Source organism: Callospermophilus lateralis, chromosome 2 (genome assembly GCF_048772815.1).
Source record: "Callospermophilus lateralis isolate mCalLat2 chromosome 2, mCalLat2.hap1, whole genome shotgun sequence".
NCBI classification, from domain to species: Eukaryota; Metazoa; Chordata; class Mammalia; order Rodentia; family Sciuridae; genus Callospermophilus; species Callospermophilus lateralis.
This window is the reverse complement of record NC_135306.1, coordinates 149,287,081-149,308,612: the sequence shown is the minus strand read 5'-3', so window position 1 is coordinate 149,308,612 and position 21,532 is coordinate 149,287,081. Positions and strand designations below refer to the sequence as shown.

Sequence of the window (21,532 nt, the reverse complement as noted above, 5' to 3'; positions counted from 1 at the left end):
ATAGGAATAGTGATATGCTTCTTCTATTTCCTATAGGTAGATATATATGGCATTTCTATGAATCTAGTGGTGCATTGTACTACACTACTGAGAGAGGCTCAGGCCACGTGCAAGGTTGTTTCATAGTCACTCCAGGTATTTATAAGTTGTTTGCTCTGCAGCAACAGATTGGATTCAGACTGATGGGGCTTTCACTGAAGAAATGGGGAGGCAGGCCTGAGAGAAATGACCTGCCCAAAGTCCCACAAGGAACCAAGGCAGAACTGGAGCTCAAACCTCATCTCCCCTAGGGAGACTTCCCCTAGAGAGGACATCACCAAGTCAGATTCCCTCTTAGAGGAACTATGGCTAGAGAAACTAGATGATCAGCTAGCAAGGAGGTCAGAAGAGCAGAGATTTCTCTAGATGCAAAAAAGAGCCCCATCTAGAGGGCTCTGAGCAAGAGGGCGAAGACTTTCTAGGCCAAGCCATTCCAGGCCATTCTCTGTTCTCTGGTAATATTGCCAAGTTCCCCCTGCCTATCCCTGACCACAGGCAGGGAGAGTTGAAGCAGTTTCAGATTAAATTCCATTTGCTACCATCTGGCCTTCTCTCTGTACCCCAGGACTGATGAACAATCATTCACTCATTCATTCTGCAATTCTCCTAAGCATCTTCTGCATGCCACGTCCTGGGCTGAGAGCAGCAGAGACACAGAAACAAAATGGGTGTGTTCAGGGCTCAGTGGTATAGTGGTTGCTGAGCGCATGTAAGGCCCTGGGTTCCATCCCCAGCACTGCACCGCCTCCAAAAAAAATTTATTCCCTCTTCTTAAGGAGTGCAGTGCCCTCTGAGGGAAGCAGAAATGGGCTACTCAGTACCAGTGATCAGTGCTGTAACAGGAAGACTAGGAGGGTGTGGAAGCCCAGAAAGGTCACCTGACCCAGATAAGGCAGGATATTCCAGACCCTGGAGGTTCCCTTCCCTCTAAGCTCTTCCGTTTTAAGACCAGGGAAAAAATGCTTCCCACCCTCATCCATATACTGCTGTGCTCTTTCCAGGCCTGGACACCACAGGGACAGTAAAGGTCTTACGGTACAGCTGCAGAGGACACACTGGTTGGGCAGGCGGGTGGGGAACAGCTCCCGGGCAGTGAAGATCTCTCCATGTTGGTACATGGTCCCGTTGTGCTGGCAGGACTTTGGCGGGGCACGGAGCCCAGAGGGGGTATGAGGTTCTGCAGGTGGGGAGGGTCAGGAGGAAGAAGAAAATGAGGCTTTATGTGGACCTATGATTTTTTGCTAGAATTAAACAGTCCACTCTCCTGAAGATTTTGCATATTATCCTTTCTTGGCATTTAAACTGAACCCTGGCATCTGCCTTCCCAGCCTACAGCTGACCACGTTCCTCCCTTGCCCTCCACCACAGCCTTGCAGCCCCTCAGCATCTGAGCTGGTCCTGACCAGAGCGAGAAGGAAAGCCCAGAAGCCTCAGCCCCACTGAAGTACACAGCGTTCATGTAGCAGCTCCTGGTGCCAAGCTCTGTTCTAGGTGCCAAGGGCCACGGCTGGGAGGAAAAAGTCCCCATCCTCAGAGAGCTATGTTCTCAGAGTCAGCTGGAATGATCTCCACTGCCCCTGTAATGGGGTAAACTTCCACCATTCACTGAGGGCCAGGACCCCTGCCCCATCACCGCCAATAAGTCAATCCTCCTGCAGGGCAGAGGGCTGTGCCTGAGACAACTCACTCATTCACTCAAGAACCTTCACCAAGCACCTTCCCTGGACCAGGCACCATGCAAGACATTGGGAATGGAGTGAAGACCAAGATTCCTCCAGATCCTACCATCAGAAGTCCCACAATGTAAATACGGGAGAGAAACAAGCCACAGGCAATGGAACTGCAGAATGGTGAGGGCTGGGGCACGTGGAAGGACAGAAATGGCTGCAAAGAGGAGAAAGCTTCCCAAGGAGGCTGATGGCTAAATGGAGTCTTGAAGAACAAGGAGAAGCTAAGTCCAGTGACCTATCCCAGCGACTTGAGAGGATAAGGCAGGGGTATTGCAAGTTCAAGGCCAGCCAGCCTGGGCAACTTAGTGGGCAACTCAAAATAAAAAAAATAAAAAGGGCTAGGGATGTGGCTCAATGGTCCAATGCCCCTGGGTTCAAGCCTAGTCCCCCCAAAATAGAAGAACAAATGGAGCTAAGCAGGTGGAGGGGCAGAGGGTGGGGAGAGGCAGTAAAAAACACTGGAGTAGGGAGGGACCTAGGCCAAGGCACAGGAAAGTCCACAGTCAGCCAGGAGAGGTGGGGGCCCTGGAGTCAGCACAGACACAGAAGAGGCATGATGCCCTCAGAGAAGGTGATGCTGAGAGCCTCTGCTCCTTAAGGAACCCAAAGCCAGGGATCTCTGTGACTCATATTAGGGCCCTCCTGGGCTCCCTTTTAGAAAATGGGCACCTCTCCACATGAACCTCCCTGCAGCTCACTGGAAAGCCTGATTCCAGAGCCCAGATTGAGGTCTCCATAGGGAACCCCTTCCTTGTCACCTTCTTGATGTTTCTGAACATTGATTCTCTTCTGAGCATCTCACTGGTCCTTCTAAGTTGGTCTCTCCTGGTCTACTTGGTTGTGCCATTTGTTCTCAAACTCTCTCTCTTCTCTCTTGCCTTTACTTCCTAGTATCCTAATCTCAGAGGCTCTTAGTCTTAAAGCCATGGAATCACAGACATTTAGCATTAGGACAAATAGAGTCACCTAATTTCATCATTGGAGGAATCTTGGAGTACAGGCACCAACTCCTTTGCTCCCTCCCAGCCCCAGGAAGGTCATCGTGGGGGCTCCCCTACAGGACTACTGTGGTTTTGGATACAATTTGACTGTGTCCCCCAGAGGTTCATGAGCTGGAACTTTGGTCCCCAGTGTAGGTCTTGGGAAATGGCCTGACCTTTAAGAGGTGGGGCCTAATGGAATCGGTTAGGTCATGGGGAGCATTCTTAGAAGAGAAAAATGTAATTCTCACAGGACCTAGTTAGATCCTATGAGTGAGTTGTTATTAAGCAAGTCTGCCAGGCAGGCATGATGGTGCACACCTTTAATCTTAGTAACTTGGAAGGCTGAGGCAGGAGGGTCACAAGTTTAAGGCCAGCCTCAACAACTTACTGAGGCCCTTTGTAACTAAGTGAGACCCTGTCTCAAAATAAAAATAAAAAGAACTGGGGATGTGACTCAGTAGTAAAGCACCCTGAATTCAATCCCTGGTACCAAACCAATAAATCAACACAGTGAGTCCACCTGTGCTCTTGCCTTCTGCACACAGTCAAGTCAGTTCTCTGTTTCTATGTTATGTTGTGACCCCATTGAGAGGGACCCCACCAGAAGCCAAACTGGGGAGGCTGCCAGATCTTGGACTTTCAACCTTCAAAACTGTGAGCAAAATAAGTACCCAACTTCAGGTATTTTGTTACAGAAACAGAACCCATATAAGAGCCTTCCAGCCCACGATCACTTGCCGTCAATTCCCACAATGTGTCCGCTCCCCCCAACCCTGGCCAGCTAGAGAGAGATTGGAGCCCAAGTGTGCCAGTCAACAGGCCAAGCAAGCCCCTATCTCCTCCAGTTATTTTTTTTACTTTTTCTATCTCCTCCTGCCAGGCACACCTACTTAAGAATGAGAAGTTCGCTGCTACCCCAGCCCTGCATGGGGATCCATGTTTCCTCTTCTAAGATTCTCTGTTTCTCAGTGCCTTAGTGGGCAGAGACTGCTGCTCTCCTTCCAGGGCTCTGCTCAGCTGGAAACTGCATCAGGAGTAAGGTGAAGGGCAGTAGGCAGTGAGGACGTTGGTGCAAGGGGAAGAGTGAGGCTACTTACCCACACACCTGGGACAGCACTGCTGTGGCTCCGTCACAGGCTGGGGGCAGTGGACAGGTGGGCAGTGGAGGCGGTAACAACTCACCTGGGCAGTCTAAAGGGGACACAGGGGTTAACCCTGGCTCTGAAGAACCATTGCCTCCCTCCTGCACTGGTGGTCCTTTCCCCAAACCTCCACCCCAACTAGGGAACTCTCTGCCTCATTTTAAGCCTGTGATGGGATTAAAACCAATGAACTCCAGTGGGCCCAGTCCCTCCCCACCCCTGCCCACTGTGGGGATCTCACTTGGCCACTCATCCGCATCCCCCTCCCACCCTGGAGGAGGGCAGACCTGCTTGTGGATTTGCTCAGATGTTGTGTCCCTTCATAGTGTGTGAGAAATACAAGTAATAGCCTTGAGTTATTTTGACATGATCTGGGTGCTTTGACACTGCTATCTTTAACTGTAGGGCTTTTAACTCTGACCCTGAGCCTTCCTGTCAAGGGAGGAATGTAACACCTGAGGGCAGGTGACCAGGATGGGGACAAGACTAAATACCTGATGTGGAGAAGACTCAGGGTACTAAGATTCCATCCCCTGAATCTCCGGAGGTCCAGGAAATCCTGGACAGAGCCTTTGGAGTTAGCACCAGAGAAGGAGGGACCCAAAGTTCTTTTACTTTTTCAGGTATAGCACATGAGAGAGAATCAGGCAGTGAAACACAAACATACACACACACACACACAGAGAGACCAGCAGAAACTGCAAGAAAGGCCACCACCCCTTTTGGAGATTTTTCCAGTTCACCAGGCAGCCTCCCAGCCCCTCCTCAGCCTTCCCACCTCTCACTCTCCCCTCATTACAGGTTCACTGCACTGTGTGGCCACAAGCCATCAATATCTATTCAACAATGAACCCAAAGGAGTGATCAGCACAGGGCCTTGCTCTGAGTGCCTACTCAAGTCCCAGTGAACAAATGAGTGAGTGATGGATGAGAACAAGGAGAGGAGGCACAGATGATCTCTCTCAGATGAATAGTAGGCTTTGTTCAAAACTGTGAAGTTGGTAACTTGTTTCCAGGTCCCATATCCTGGTCCTTCCTACTGCCATCTTCTCAGCAGAGGTCCCTGACAGTATTTTCCCCAGAGGCCGCCTCTTGCCCCATGGAAGACCTGAGACAGGTCTTAGCCCCTCTGAGGTCACTGCTGCTCAAGATGGCCAGAGATAATTACCAGGACTAATCTCCATGTTGAGGAGCATCCCTGAGTCCACAGGGACTGCTGAGCTCTAATAGGGCTCTTCCAGAAGCCCAGCACACATGAGTGCTTAATCAACATCAGGAGGGTAAACTGATTCCCTCAGATGACAAACTAGGTGGAGTGTGAAGGACTGTGTGGCCTAAGGAGTTAGAGTGTCTCTGCTGACTGTGGCCTTGGAGGAGCCATGGGTTGGAGGTGACCAGCAGCAGGCAGCAGGAAATGAGGTGGAGATAGGCTGGGATGAATGGGCAAAGCCTTTTGAGACCAAAAGGAACCTCTCGGATAAGTCACAGGCACTATATATTGAGTGGCTACTAGGCAGGGACTTTGCATTATACATACATATACACATACATACATAGATTATTTCATTTCCTCTCCCGAACAACAAACAGAGAGGTAAGTACTACTATTCCCATTTTTGAAATGAGAAGAGTATCCCAGAGGTGAAGTACCTGAGATCACAGAGCAGGTAAATACCATCGCCAGGGACCCTGCACAGTCCAGGAGCTTGAGCTGCCTAGGGTGGGTGGGGCCTGGACTTCCTCACTCAATGTGTGCTACAGGTCTATGGGAGCCAGGCCCTCTTCAGAGCACTAGGAACACAGCAGAGTAAGATGACATGCTTTCTGTTCTCACCAAGCTCACATTCTAGCAGTTGGAGTTAGACTAGAAAAATGTAATCAGGTGGGAACAAGAGAATTCCCAATGTTAAAGTTGTGACTTGATAAAGCAGTGTAAAGTTTAGGTGACAAGGTTGACTACTTTAGAAATGGCTGTAAGGGAAGGCCTCATGAGAAGGTAACATTCATGTTAAGAACTGGAAGAGAGAAGGAGCCATTCATGAAATCCAGGGAAGAACATTCTAGGTGGAGCAAATACATGGGAAAGTTTCAAGCCAGTGTTGCTGCCCCAGAGAGAGCAGGCATAAGGTGAAGTTGGAGAATCAGACAGACATGGGATCACACAGAGCTCGCAGCAGGGGGGAATTTTATTGTAGGCACAACAAAAGCCATTGGAGGGTTTTAAGAGTGGAATGACATGATCAACTTCATGTTCATAAAAGATCATTCTAACTGCTGTGTGGATGATAGATTTGGGGAGGTGAACAGAGAGACTGTTAGGAGGCTGGTGTAGCAGCTCAAGTAAGAGATGAAGATGACTTAGGTCAGAGGAAGTGATGGTGGCAAGAAGTGGAGGCACTCCAAACACGTTGGAGATACCACAGGACTATTTTCGCAACAGTCTTTGGGTTGAAGAAACTGCGTGTGTGAACTCTGGGGAAGGAGAGAGCGCCATTGGATCACAAAACTTGGACTTTGTCAACTGGACCACATGATATGTCTGGAATTTTCTGTTATGGTTTAGTTTTGTTCTCTGGCTACATTTCATAAAATTCTTCTTGAAAAGGTTGACTGGCCTCAGATGTGCTAAGGAAAACCACAGGGAGGCAGCCATGGGGGAGCTGTGTCTCTGTCTGTGTCAACAATCTACCTGAGAAACAGTGGAAGCAAGGGAGAATCAGGAAAAGAACAGTAGGAAGGAGCCCCTGGGTGAGTCAGCCGAGGGCTGGCCCACCTGCTCCTTCACCCTGGGCTTCCTCAGGAACTCTTCTCTTCCTTTTTTGTCTTATCTAGGAAGGCTCTGCTTTCCACTCTTGATCTGTGCAGGGTTACAGAGGGGCAGGCGGCTGGCTCCAGCTGGGAGCTAAGCTACACTTTCCTGCCCAAGCACTAACACCCAGGCAGAGAGCTGGGACATCTGGACTGGGCACCCAGTGACTGAGCCAAACCCAAGGGTTTTTCAAGCCTCCTAAGCCACTCCCTCATCTCCTACCTTTCCAACCTCACACCTCACCTGAGACTCTGGATCACAAGCGGGTGTCATTTGTTCTACCTAATTGATTTTACAAGGCCCTGTGGAGACACTGGGCTGGTGTTATTATTAGGATGTTAAATATTACCTAGAGGCCCATCGGTTAAAGGATTAGTCCCCAAGGTGGTTTTCTGAGGAGGTGCTGTGGACCTGTAGGAGGTGGGGTCTTGTGAGAGGCCCTTAGATCATTGCGAGTATACCCTTGAAAGGGATTGTGGGACTCTGGCTTCTTTCTCCCTTTTGCTTCCTGGCCACACAATGAGAGGTTTTGCTTTGCCATACATTCTTGCTATGATGTGTTACCTTGCCACAGGCCCAAAGCAATGGAGTTGATTTATCATAGACTAGAACTTCCAAAACCACGAGTCAAAACAAGCCTTTTCTCTTTATAAACTGATTATCTCTGTATTTTTTCATAGTGACAGAAAGTTGACGAATACAGTTGGGGTGGGTGAGAGGAGACAAGTGAGAACAAATTTGTGGTCTCTGCTTCAGTAGGCTCAGCCTTGGGCATCACACTGGACACCTGTGAGGGTCCAGCAAGACCTGTTCTTGGGGACTCAGTTTGGAGGTACAGTAACTGACAGATGCAAATAAACTATGAATAGTAAATAAGTAAAAGAAACAAAGAAATTTGTGTGGAATCCCAGAAGGAAAAACTACTTTCAGGCAGTGGTCAACTATCCTTTTGGGCAGTCTTGAGGAAAACAAATATTTGGGCCAGTAGAGTTGGGGGAATGCATCCTGGGGCAGGGCAGGAGAGGTGGCTGGAGGGAGTCATATGGGAAAGTAAAGAATGGGAGGAAGGTCAGAAAGGCTCTGACTTCGACTGTGTGGGAGGCAGACGATGGCACCAGCACCAGCTGGAAAGAAGCCCCTGACCCACTGTGACCTAGCTCTGGGAGGTACCCAGGGACCTCTACTCCAATGTATTGAGAACTCGGTAGTGAGGTGTCGGTGGCCAGAGGAACCTACCTCAGAGCAGGTGCAGCGCAGGCAGTACATCAGGCCTTGTGGCTCCAAATAGGGGTGCCAGCTGTCGCCAGGGGAATACTTCTTCCCGTGGAAAAGGCAGAACATGTCTGGGCCTGACAGACCAACAATCGCCATTAGTCCCAGGAGGTACCAGCCCCAAGACCCACCTCATCCCTTCTCCTTCCTAACTTTAGGAACAATGTCATCTGAGCTCCTTCAGATGGTCTCTTCTCTTCAGACAGAAGAGATCCACTGAAACTGCTCTCCCAGTCAGGGGACCAGAATGTCCGAGTTTGGATCTCATCTTGACCACTCACTTGCTATGCAACATCGGTCATGTTTCTGCCCCTCTCTGAGCTTTAACAGTTATCTTACAGGGCAGTGAGGGGATGGAGCAGTAAAAATGCTTTACAGCCAGGTGTGGTGGTGCAGGCCTGTAATCCCAGTCACTCAGGAGGTTGAGGCAGGAGGATGGAAAGTTCAAGTCCAGCCTCAGCTACTTAGCAAGACTCTGGATCAGTGGTAAAGTGCCCCTGGGTTCAATTCTCAGTATTGTCCTCACAAGAAAAGAAAAAAAAAGCTTTACATATTTAAGTAGTGGTATAAATGATAGAGGGGTAGTATGTAGTATGAGGCCCAGAGAGGATAAATTATATTACTCAGTGCATCAGAGCAAGTCAGTCATCAAGCAGGGACAAGAGGAGCCTAAGTCTCCTGACTCTCTGTCCAGTGCTCCTTTTGCTCTCACAATAACTGATTTCCTTTTCATTTGTCCCTTTCACCTCTTATAACCAATCCACTCCTGCCCCTTCTTTTACCCCTCCCTACCTAGCCCTGGTCAGGCTTCCCCATCCAACACTGTACCTTCTGCTGATCACTCTGCCTCTTGCCCTGTCTCCATCAGCCATCCTCCATGGATGAGCTTCATCCCAAAAGGGATGCTTTCATTCCTTTGAGAAAACTCTCCATTATCCAACGCAAGCTAAGTACCAGTAAAAGCGTGCTGAATTAAATGAAAATGAAAACTAGAGAACGAAAACATTTATTGACTTCTCTGTGTTACACTTTTTCTGTAAGTTAATGATCTCAACATTCTGTCTTGAGAATTAAATAGAATAATGCTTGGAAAGTGCTTACTGAGCCCAGTTCCCAATTCTTAGTTGAGTGTTACTCTTATGATTACAGCATCGATCACAAATATTTTATTTAGAGACCCTGTCTCTAAATAAAATACAAAATAGGGCTGGGGATGTAGCTCAGTGTGAGCGTCCCTGAGTTCAATCCCCAGTAACCACCGCCCCCCTACACACACACACACACATACACAAAACAAGAAATCTGGACCAGAATGATAATATCTATCCTACTGTGGCTTTCTGATAGTTATCTTAATTATGAGAAGGCTAGATTAGAAAATAAAGGCTCACAGAGACAAGTGAAGTGTCTGAAGCCCTCCAGCTAGTGGTCTGAACCTAGGGCTCCAGGCTCCAAGCTCCTCTGGGCTCAACCCATCACTTTGGCTTTAACCCAACTCCAGGCCTAAAACTTCACTTGTCTCTGCTGCACCAGCCACCATCCCCCATTCCCTGTTTTTGTCTCCTAAACCTCTGTTGGTCTAGAATCTAGATGTTGCCTTTCATAACTCCCCCTTCCCACTTTATAGTGTCAGAAATGTGGGCTCACACTTTCTGAATCACTTCTCTTAGTGTTCAAGCTTAGGGAGTGGCAGAGCACTGGCAGCAGCAACTAGTTGGGTGGGGTGGGCTCACACCCCACTGCAGGGAATCCCCCTAAGCATTGATGGTGGGCTGGAGCACAGGAACAGGAACTCATAGGCCATCTAAACCTAGGACTGTTATCTCTGTAAGAAGCTGATATAAAGCCAGGTGTGGTGGCACACCTATCATCCCAGTGACTTGGGAGGCTGAGGTAGGTTGGATCACCTCAGCAATTTAGCCAGGCCCTAAACAACTCAGTGAGACCCAGGCTCTAAATAAAAACATTAAAAAGGGCCAGGGATGTGGCTCAGTGGTTAAGCACCCGTGGGTTCAATCCCCAGTACAAAAGGAAAAAGAAAGAGAAGCTGATATCAGGCTCCTCACACTGCTCCTGCTCAGTCCTTTTGGGCCTCCTTCCCAGGGCAAAGATTTGAGGCCATTGTCAAGGTGCTTTTGTCTGCTTTAGTGGACCACCAAAGACCCCAGAAACACATAGCTTAGTTCTCTCCCTACCCCCATACCAGCACCCCACAGTGCAGGGAGTGACCCATTTGCAGATCCCTTTCCCCAGTGAGCCAGTGCAAGGCCCAGCTGGCTGTCTGGTCAGCCGTATCAAATGGGCTGTGTTTATCTCTGGGCCTCCACAGGCAGAGGGTGGAACACAGGCCCAGCTGGGTCGCTGGTCAGAGCCAGCCCAACTCTCCAAGGACTGAATAATGTCTTTCTTCCTCAGTCCTCTCCCCCCACAAGGGAGGGGATGATTGCAACACTGTGGCCACCTTAGGTCTCAGCCCCTTGCTGAAGAAACCCTGTCCTACCTTCCTTGGGGTAGCCCTACAGTCTGGGTCCCTGTGCCAACTGGCACCCCTTCACCACCCGGCCTGCTCAGATGGTGAAGACTGGGAGTGTCTCAGCCAATGCTCAGGCCAGGAGGCCCCTTCCCCCACCAAGAGAAGACTGAAAACATGGGGGGCCTGGCAGGAGGCTTCCTGTGGCCAAAGCCCCACCCTGCCATGCCCCTTAAGGTGAGAGGCCTAAGAAGGTGACAGTGCCTGGAGAGCTCTTCCTCTGGGGAGGTGAGTGCCCAAGGCCATGCCAAAACCAGATGGGAAGAGGACCTGCAGGCCCAGCACCCTCCATTCCTGAGGCCCTGGCAGCAGCCCCAGTCCTTGCACATGGCTGGTGGAAGCAGCTCTAAACTGTACTGTGTGACATCCAGGGAAGGGTCTTTCTTCCCTTCTGTGAGCCTGTTTCCCGTCCAAATTAGGGGAGTGGGGTATGATCTTCAAAGGGTTTTTACATAGTTACAAACCCACAATTTCAGATGCAAAGACTATCCAAAGTTCTAGGTTTCTAAGATTCAAATTTGACAATGCCATATTTCCGAGAGCCTAAATTTCATTAGAACACAAAGTTTCTAGAATTGTATGATGCCTTGGTTCTAAGATTTGATCATTCCAAGATTCCATGTTCTTGGAAGTGTTTCCACCCATCCGGGCTCTCAGGGCCTCCAAGGTGGATTAGGGTGAGGTTCCAGGAGCCACTAGAGCCAATCCTGAGTGACACTGTGAAGGAGGCTTGGCCACTCTCCTCCCCCTCCCTTCCTATCTACTTCGTTCATACCTCAGCCTTCTCATTGCTATCCCGGCTCTAGACTCCCAGCTTCCTCTCTCACCCTCCACCATTTGTCATCCCAGCCATCTATGCTCAGGTCAAGGGTGTCTTCTCTCAAGAATCTTCTGGAGTCAGATAGATCAAGGTTCAAATGATGGATTTAGCTTTTATTTGCAGCCTGAGTTAAGATAAACTAACCATTCCAGGACTGTTTCCACAGCTGTTAAAAGAGACTAGTAATAATCTCTACCTCTTGGGGTTATTATAGAGTTAAATCAGATAATATATGTAATATTCCTAGTGTCTGATACATATTAGATACTAATTTAAATAGTAAAAATGAACAGACAGACAAAAACCAGATCTGGGTGCTGTTAATTTCCTTAACAGTGTGTTTTTCAGAGCATGAATACCGCTGAGGTCAAATCTCCCAGGTCCCACAGCCACACCCACCCTCTTTCCTGTGGCTCTCTGCACTCTTCCAGCCTAGTTTTCCTCAACAACACCCCATGCCCACACAGACCTCGCGCTGGGATTCAGAGATCAAAGTGGCTTCAAAGGTTGGTGCAGAGAATGAGAAGGCAGGAAAGAGAGGCAGAGACTCACAAAGGACCTTAAGAACATGGAGGGAAAAGGAAAGCTGTAGAAAAGCCTTACCCTGGAGAGGCATGTGATGAGGTTTGCATTTTAGAATTGTCTGTGAGGCAAGCCTGCGGGCAGAGGCTGAGGAGAGGCTAGGCTGTTGCAGTCATCTGTTTGAGCAAATGCTGCACCTGGACCTAGGGCCTGGGCCGAAATGGACCCAGTACTAATGGACACAAATACAGATTTGAGGAACATGTCATAGGTACAGGGAAGACGGATAGAATATAGTAGAGAGGGTGAAGGAGCCAGTCAAGAATGAGATGGAGGTTTGGAGCCACCCTGAATCTGATGTCACGGTGACCCAAAGCATCTCCTTTGCAGAGAACTGTAAGCCAACACAGCAGCTTTCAGCTTCTGGTGGCTGAAAGGGGAGATGAGGGTGGTGCAAGGTGACCACAGTGGTGGCAACTTCTGGGCAGGGACCAGAAAATAAAGCATAGTGAATGTGGGACACTTAACAGAAGAGGTACAGATGAGTGAAGGAGCTGGGTGGAGTGGTGGAGGAAACCCATCAAGAGGAGGGGAGGCTGAAAACAGGCCACCACAAAAAAGTTTTGGCTGCAAAAGCAGGTGGAAGCCTGCATCGTGCAGTTTCCTTGCCTGGAATGAGATTCCCTGTCTCCAGTTTCATCAACTCCTCCTCACCCTTCCAAAGACAGCCACTGTCTCTAGCTGCCCCAACTTTGCCATACCCTGGCCTCTCCTTTGGGACTGGATTCAGTCCTCTGTTAAAATTCTCATTGCCATGAAACAAAAGAACTTGTTAAGTGAGTGTGTCTTCCTCACGACACTGTGAGCTTTTTGAAAGAAAGGACCAGATCTCATTTTGTGCTCTGTGCTCAATAAATGAATGAATGAAGAAAGAATGGAGTTAACAGAGAGGGAGCAACTCTGGAAGAGGAGCCAACTGACAGTTCTTAATCCTGGAAACCTCTTTCCTTAACAAGAATTGCATTGTACGGAAGGACGGCCAAGTCCCTCTCAGCACATTTACCTTGCCACCTAATAGGAATTAGCCTTTGACCTTCCCTTCGGGCTCCCTGCCATTTGGCTCCCAAACCACCTGCCAAACCAAAGAACACCATGTACAAAAAGGTCAGGAGCCTGGAGCAGATAAAGGGATAAGCGATTCCATGATCTTCACATGTAATCCAAACTGTCCCCATCCAAGTGTGTCCTGCGATCTGACTTGAAATTCTCATGCTATAATAAAGGTCTCACAGCGTGTCACTTAAGAGTGGGTAGTGAAGTTGGAAACTCTTTCAAGACAACCAGAAAGAAGCTAGGCTGGAGGTGAGGCTGTTTTAAGGCCATGAAAATGCACCAGGAGGGCCTGGGGTGAGAGAAGGGGTCTGGAATCGTGGCTGGCCTGTCCCCAGCCTGCAACAACTCAGGAAGCCTGAGTGAGCCAGGCTGCTCAGGAATGTGAGAACGTTTACATCTCTTCCCTCACACCCACGCAGCCATATTTTCTCTATTTATTTATAGTCCCCTCTTCACACAAACAAACTTGCTCCCCTCTGAGACATCAGCTCCACTCTGGGCTCTGGCACCGGATGGGGGAAGCCTCTTAAGGAAATCAGAAGAAAAACCTATGTACCTCAGTGTCTGAGCTGTGAAACCTAGAAAAAGGGACCCACTTTTCTGCAACTGACTCCTTTTTACCTGGCACACAACAGATGTACAGGACCTCAGAAGGATCTCAAGGAAGACAGTGGTCAAGTCAGGAAAGGCATCTCTGTTACTGATTGCAGGCAGGGCAGGAGTACAACTGTTTGCCTTCTGTTATGCCTTGCATATCCACACTTACATTCATAGAGTTCTAGAAGGTGAGGGGCTTAGCTGACATTCAATTCCTTCATTCTACATATCTATATAGGGGCTTGCCTGAGTTCACTTGCTGATCTATACCAGCACAAATTCCAAAGTCAGTCGGAAGATCAGGAGATGTTTACAGAAATATCCATCCCTTAAGGGACAGGTAAGAAATGGCTTTAACTTAGAAACAAAAGGACTCAGGCGAGACATAATAAAGATTCTGTATGTAAGAATAGATAACAGAAGCTGGGGAACAGCCTTCTTTGGGATGGAGTCCTGTCCAAAGGCAGGGGGATGCCTGAATGATCTCCGAGCTGCACTTCCCAGGAACTCTCCTCTCACGCCGGTTCTTCTTTTTGGGAATCGGAGGGATTCCAAGGCTCTCTCCCAGAGCTGATGCCTTGGCCCGCGGCTAGGGGAACTTGAGAGGCCAGTCCTGAAACAGGTGCAACAGCTGGAGCAACTGCGCAGCTGTCCCAGGCGGGCTCAGAGCGGGCGAGCCAGGGAGTGAGGCAGAGACCTCTACTGGTGGGAGAGAGGAGGTGCAGAACCTCGGAGCAAAAGACCCAGATGGGGCTGCCTAGAGAGCTGGACTTCAGACCTTCACTCAGTGCCCCTCTGCCTCATGCCCATCTAGACAGTTGCTTGGGGATGCCACGAAGCTGAACAGAAAGGCAGAACCTCTTCTGGTGGGTGCTGCACTGCTCCCAGTGCCCCAGGCGCTCCAGGCACTGTTTCCTGACATCTAAGGATCTGTGTGTCCACTCCTCCCTGTACCTACACTGCCCCAGCTCCCTTTTCTTTCCAAAGGTCAGAGTGGACTCAGAACCAAGGCAATCTTTGGATCTTAGAGACTTAGAATGTTGGGCTGTTAAATCCTCAGTGATCAGCCACTTTACAGATGGGAAAACTGAGAGGCAGAAAAAGGCCACTGTGGGAGTCAGTGGAAGAGCCAGGACTGGAGTCCTGAACTTATTCCAAATTTTCCCTATGCACCACATCATACCGTGGAGAGCTCCCTTCCTGCCCCAGGCCTGCTTCTAGGGTCTGGGATTCTGAACCAAAGCTTCAATTCCCATCATGCCAAACCCTTGAAGAAAGAATAGAACGGTTGATGTTGTTATGTGGTAACTGACTCTCCTGCACAGTACTGGGTGGAGGGAGGGAAGATAAAATAAGATAAAGCAGAAGCATATCTAAAAGGGACACTTACCAAAGTACAAGCCCAAAAGAGGGGAGCCAATGTAGAGAAAAGAACAGTGGAAAAGGAGTGAAAAAATAGGTCACTTCTGGGTCCCAGAGGGGATGAAGGACCAGAGTAGAGTGGCTAATATTACACATGGATATGGTTCAGCCTGGGGTCAATACCAGTGAGTGACAAGGTCAGGAACCCAACCTATGTAAGGGTTCCAGCCTGAGGTAGAATTGGGATTCAGTCAGTGAGCAGGGTTGGAGGATTGGTGCTCAGCCTGTGGCTGGAGTTGAAACTCAGGCCGGATTGCTTTGAGGCTCAATCTACAGTCGAAAATGGAACCAGAGAGAAAATAATCTTTGCTGAGCAGCCTTCAACTTTAACGGAGGAACACACCAGAAGCCCTGTTCATAGCACCTGCTCACAGGTCCTCAGCATTCTGCAGGGTGTGGCCACCTCAGTAGTCTGACACCATCCAGACCTCAGAATTCCCATCTGTTGGCATTACTTCTTAAAACATTTAGAATGACAGCAGGAGATTCCTTACCCACAGCAGGTTTGAGATCTCACTTAAATTAAGATGAGGCCCTTCAGAAGAGACCTTTAAATCAGATCCTGGGAAATGACTACAGGATGATTTCATAGACAGTCAACAGTAGACAAAAAGGTTCAGAGAAGGGAAGAGGTTTGTCCCAATTCACAAGCCAGTAAGTGAAAAATCAATCCTCTGTTCTTAAAAAAAAAAAAAAAAAAGTTGTCGATGGACCTTTATTTATTTATATGTGGTGCTGACAATCGAACCCAGTGCCTCACACACGCTAGGCAAGCATTCTACCACTGAGTCACGACCGCAGCCCCTGTTCTTTTCTTTAAAAAATTCACTGTGCTAGGTTGTTACAAATAATTTCCCCTTTCTGGGCTTCAGTTTAAGTCATTTGATGAGCAGAAGCAGATGAGAAGGCTCTTCCAGCTCTGACATCCCAGAAACTTAACACTCCTCCCTGAATGACAGTCCACTTCACCTTAACCCACTGGGTTGGCTCCAAGTCTTTCTCTCTGAAGTCTGGAGCCCTGGATTTACAAGGCTGTAGGGAGATGGAATACTGGCAGGACCTGGTGAGAGGTATGGACTTAAAGGCCAGTGGAGGCACAGAGGAGGGGAAGGCAGAGTGGATCAGGTCACCAGGGAGAGTTTGCTGGAAAAGATGACCAAATTGAGGCCACGAAAGGCTGACAAGACATAGAATACCAGGAATAAGACATGAACAATCCTGCAGTGATCTGATTCTAGGACATCTTTCCAGTGTAGGCCAAGGGCAATGGCATCTGGAGTAAAACCAAGGGGACTGAGAATGAGAGGCCAAGTGGAAAGCAGTCAGACAGGGAGGGCCTCCTGGGCTGTCTCTTTCAAGGAACAACAGGCAGGGACAGACAGGTGTTAGGAGGAAATCTGCAGGGTTCAAGGAGGGGAAGGAGACATTTACAGGGGAGTATTTGGACACATTACATCCTTCAATCCTCACCAGAACCCTCAGTTTCCGGGTTTGTATCTCTTTTAAGTGGATGAAGAAATTGGGGCTCAGAGAAATTGTGACTTAGGAAGAGTCACACAGCTCTAAGAGGCAGAGCCAGCACTTGAAACCAATACCAAGCCCTCTTCATTAGTTGTTTCCAAGGACTTCTGAGTCTCGTGTGCTACTGGCAGGCCAGGGGCATTGGAAAGACATGCAGGCTTTACTTCAAGAGCAGAGACAAGACTGAAACAAAATCCAGCAACACCAGTGCCAGAAAGTCACGTGCAAAAGAAAGGCATGGAAAGGAGAGCTGAGAGGTGGAGAAGAAAGAGCACCAGGCTGGGCATTGGGCAACTGGGCTATTAATCCTAGGCTTTGTCCTGTGTGACCTGAAGCAAGGCACTATTCCTCCTTGGTCTTGGTTTCATTATTGGGTATTTCAGGGTCTGTACTAAGCTCCTTCCTCCTCATTAAGCGAATCTTTGCTTTGATTTTGCATTCTCACAGCATTCTAAGAGATTGGCAGGGGATGCAGAGGGGGTCCTCTACCAGCCTATTGGGACAGTGAGGGAACTAAGTTCCAGAGAGATTATATAACCTGTTTGAAGTTACACTGTTTCATAAGTAGAAAAGTGTGAATTAGGCAACTGGTTTTTTTTTTCTTTTTCTTTTTCTTTCTTTTCTTTTTTTCTTTTTCTTTTTTTTTTTTTTTTTTTTTTTTTGAGGAGCTACCATGTACCACCCTTGTGCTAGCTCCTTTACTAATTCCTATCATTTCATCTTCATAACAGTCCTGGGATGTGTTTACTCCCATTCTATAGATTAGAAAACTAAGCTCAGAGAGGTGCCCTCCCTACCTGCCTCACACCCATTGGTGTTCAGTGGGGCTGAGATGATGAAGACCCTGGTCTATTTCACTATGCCCTGCTGCCTCCCAGTGTCACAACTCCTAATCAGGGTCCCTTCCAGATGCTGCAGGGCAGGGTTTGGAATTAGAGTTCTGTCTTTGGATAGTTTACTAACTGTAAATTCCAGCAAGTTCCTTCTCTTTGCTCAACCTGTTTGCTCATCTGTAAAATGTAAATGACACTACCCAGGGCACAGGAGTTTGGGATCAAAAGAGATAAGGGACTAGAAAGGTCATTCTACTTAGCTCTTTCCTTCCAAGGGCAGTAGCCTTTGCATCTTCAGCACAGCGGCTTTTTGCAGTCAAACATACCCCACTCTACTAAGTCTCTTTCCCCAAAGCACAGCGTCCAGCCCTCTGGCCCCTGCCGTCAGTCCTCACATCCTCAGGTCCATGGTAGCAGCTCCCTCAGCTCTGACTCTTGTCAACATTCCCTTTCCTCCAGACTCACCAGCCCAGGTCCGCAGAGGAGTCTCCACCCCTCCGGCACAGGTGCTGCCCGAATAGCTGTCACAACAGTTAGGGGTCCCAGATCTTGGTGTTTTCCCGCACATCCCTGGGGCCCGCATCCCGCCTCTGCACTCCCAGCTTCCCACTTCTACTTACGCGCTCGAGCGTGGGAGTCCAAGGGGAACCAGAGCAGCGCGAGTCCTAGCAAGGTGGAGAGGACCCTCACCTGGGGAACCATCCTTCCTTCCCCCAGGGTCCGGCCCCGGCACTGAGCAGGAAGGGGAGCCGGGAGGAAGTGAGATGGGAGGGAAACTGAGGCTCAGGGGCACAAATCACTCCACAGACCCTGAGAGGGCTGCTGCTGGAGGAGAGTCAGGGAAGGGTCTAGAGGAAAAAAGGAGGACAGAAAGGGAGGTCTAAGGCGTGAGAAAGGTGGGCAGAGGACAAGGGGCAAGGAGGGAAAGAGATGGAGAGATGGAGGAAGGTCCAACAGGAGGGAAAAGCAATCAAAGATCTGGAGAAGGTGAGAGGGCGAGGAGAAGAAAGAGGGGCGAGGACCGGGGACTGCCGGGAGCGCGGCGCTGGGCGAGGCGCCCGGGACCAGCGGTGTTCTGGGCACGCGGGCTGGAGGCGGCCGGCGCCCCCTGCTCGGTGGGCTGGGGGTCAGGCCTCGGGGGCCTGGGTCCCGGCGGGGCGGCGGTCCCGGCGGCGGCGGCGGCGCTGCGGCCGTGGGGGAGGCAGAGCGCGGGCGGGCTGTGCACGCCAAGGGCGCCAGGCGCCGTGCTCGGGCGCATTTGTACTTTGCCGCGGGAAGCAGGCTGCCCCGGCCTGGCGCTGGCCTAGCGCTGGCGCCTCCTCTGGGGCACCTCGGGCTCGTGGATTGGCCACTCGAGAAACAGGCCCACTTTCCCCCCTCCTTTCTCGTGCCGGTCTCAGGGACCGACGCTCCAGGCGCCGCGCCGAGTGAGGCGAGGGGGCTGGGGAGGGGGAAGGGGCCACCCGGGCCACGGGTTTTAACCCCTGACTCCCCGCGATGCCCAGAGTGCAGGCGGGCGGAGCCCGGTTAGACTTCGGGTGGAACTTTCAGGTGGCAAAGGATGAGATGTCGGGGTCGAGGTGGGGAAGTGGACTAGCTGGAACGGGAAAGCTCCGCGCAGGGTGCTTAGTGATGCATGCACAGAACTCAGCATCTGAATGAAGTCAGGACACTTGCCATTCTTAATTGAGTTGCATGCCACCTGAGTCCGTTCCCCCAGCTCTAAAATGGGAGTTTTAATTTTTTTAAAATATATTTAATATCTTCCCACAATTGTTGTGAAAATCATGAGATAATGAACGTTGAAGCACTCAAACCTCATTGAGAAGCTGTCATAATTGCAGGTGCTTAGGATTCCAGTTGCCCTCCATCCCTGCCTTTACCCCTGTTTGCCATGCCTTGGCTGAAAGGGAGCCCAGTGGAATCCTTTGACTGTTCCCTGGGTCTTTACCTCCCACTCCTAAAACAACATGATCTTTCTTTTGCCTGAGCAGTTGAGGCCCGCACACATGTCCCTTAGAGAAATGGCATCCTCAGTTGTTAAAGTTGTCAAAAGTGTTGTCTTTCCCACCAGAAGGTGAGCTCCCTGAGAGCAGAGCTTTACACCAGCCCAGGTTTGTGTACCACGGTTTGTGTGAACTAAGCTAATGAGGACTGAACTAAAGAAACACCCAAACCCTGTTATGGTTTGAATATGAGATGGCTCTGGAACAGCTCATGTGGTAATTCAGGAATGTTCAGAGGTGAAATGATTAGATTATAGAACTGTAGCCTCATCAGTGGGTTAGTCCAGTTGATGGATTAATAATTTAAATGGATTACTGGGTGGTAACTGTGGGGAGGTGGAGTTGGCTGGAGGAAGTAGGTCACTGGGGGCATGCCTTTGGAGACAATATTTTATCTCTGGCTCCTCACTCTTCTTCCCTTGCTTCCTGGATGCTATGAACTGGGCAGCTTTCTTTTGCTATAACAATCCATCATGATGTTCTGCCTCATCTAGGGCCCAGAGCAATGGAGTGGGCCAACCATGGACTGAACCTTTGAAATCATGAGTCAAAATAAAAATGTTCTTGTCAGGTATTTTGGTCACAGAAACAAAAAAACCAATACTCTGAAATAAAAAAGGCAAAGTCATTGTCCTGGCTCTATCCTTAACTTGCTGGGCCACTTTAGATAAATACATCCATCATTGCTTTTGACTGTGACTTTCTCCCCATCTTCTCTTGCAGAGCCACTGGAGGCTGTGGTGAGTGCTAGAGGGAGAACACTGGGAGGAGAAAACACTGAGAATGGATTCCTACCAAGTCAGGTTTCCAGGTTCAAACATTTCTGACTGCCTGTCTGTAAAGATGCCTGTCTGTAAAGATACCATCCTGGGCCAATGTTGGATTGCCTGTTCCACTGTGCTGTTGGCCACTCATTGCCCAATAGTGAGCAGTAGGAGGAACCAGTGACCCCAGAAATAGCCTTTCCTACTCTCAGAATCAGGGGCAAACATGATATGGCCCCAGTGCCCTTCCACTTGCCTTCTCCCCGCTGGAATCTAGCCAATCATGTTCTCCCATAAAGGTGCAACACTTTAAAAGTGAGAGCTATGTGTGTCATCATATTTCCCTTCTTGCCTTGGCTTTCAGGGAACTCTGAGTTAAATTTAGTGCTTCATGTCTTAGGTGTAAGAGGTGAATTACGATTGGTTTCCCCTGCATCCTTCTCATTTCATGTCACAAAGTGTGTCTATCAAATCAACTCTCCTCTTCATCTTCATTATCCCCATAATTAAGACCATCATCATTTCTTCTTTTTTAAAAAATATTTTTAGTTATACATGGACACAATACCTTTATTTATTTTTATGTGGTGCTGAGGATTGAACCCAGTGCCTCACGCAGGCTAGGCAAGAGTTCTGCCACAACCCCAGGCTCCCATCATCATTTTTGTTGGACTTTTCCAACAGCCTCTTTTTAAAATTTTTTTATTTTATTTTTTGTAGTTGTACACAATAACTTTATTTATTTATTTATTTATTTATTTTTACATGGTGCTGAGGATCAAACCCAGGGCCTTGCATGTGCAAGGTGAATGCTCTACCCCTGGGCCATAACCCCAGCCCTCCAACAGCCTCTTAACGGGGTCTCCTGCCCTTAGTGTGGGCCCCTCCAGTGTATTTTTCTCACATGTCCCATAAAGAGGTATGATGATCATTTCTACTACAAATCTGAGTGCATTATTTTCCCATTATGGTTTTCCTATCATTTACATATTAAAATTCAACAATTTCAACATTAGATTCAAGATCATACATATTTTACCTCCTGTCATTGCTGCCTGCTTTATTTACACTTTCACCTACCACTCACTTTCCAAAAGTGGCCATGTATTTTCATGTCTCCATATCTTTGCAGATATTCTCCTTCTGCCTAGACAATATTTTTCTTCCTCTTTCTAGTGAATCCCTCTTATCAAAAGTTAGTTGAGGTGGGCATTGTGGCTCATACCTGAAATTCCAGTGACTCAGAGGCTAAGGCAGGAGGATCACAAGTTCAAAGCTAGCCTCAGCAATTTAGTGAGGCCCGAGCAGCTCAATGAGACCCAGTCTCTAAATAGAATACAAAAAAAGGGCTGGGGGTATATATTAGTGGTTGCATGTCCCTGGGTTCAATCCCCAATACCAAATAAATAAATAAATAAATAGAGTCAGC

At 48.9% G+C, this 21,532-nt stretch overlaps 1 protein-coding gene across 2 annotated transcripts in view; it reads right to left on the bottom strand.

Annotated features, from left to right (window-relative positions):
* Positions 1–18,604, bottom strand: part of Chrdl2 (chordin like 2) — a 31,277-nt gene extending 12,673 nt beyond the window's left edge. For both annotated transcript variants that reach the window (XM_076843977.2, XM_076843979.2), the window contains exons 1-4: positions 17,954–18,604; positions 7,940–8,052; positions 3,850–3,943; positions 1,074–1,216 (exon numbers count right to left, since the gene is read on the bottom strand). In XM_076843977.2, coding sequence (XP_076700092.1) covers positions 1,074–1,216; positions 3,850–3,943; positions 7,940–8,052; positions 17,954–18,035 — 432 coding nt within the window. In that variant the 5' untranslated portion in view covers positions 18,036–18,604. The remainder of the gene's footprint in view (positions 1–1,073; positions 1,217–3,849; positions 3,944–7,939; positions 8,053–17,953) is intronic.
* Between the last annotated feature and the right edge of the window lie 2,928 nt (positions 18,605–21,532).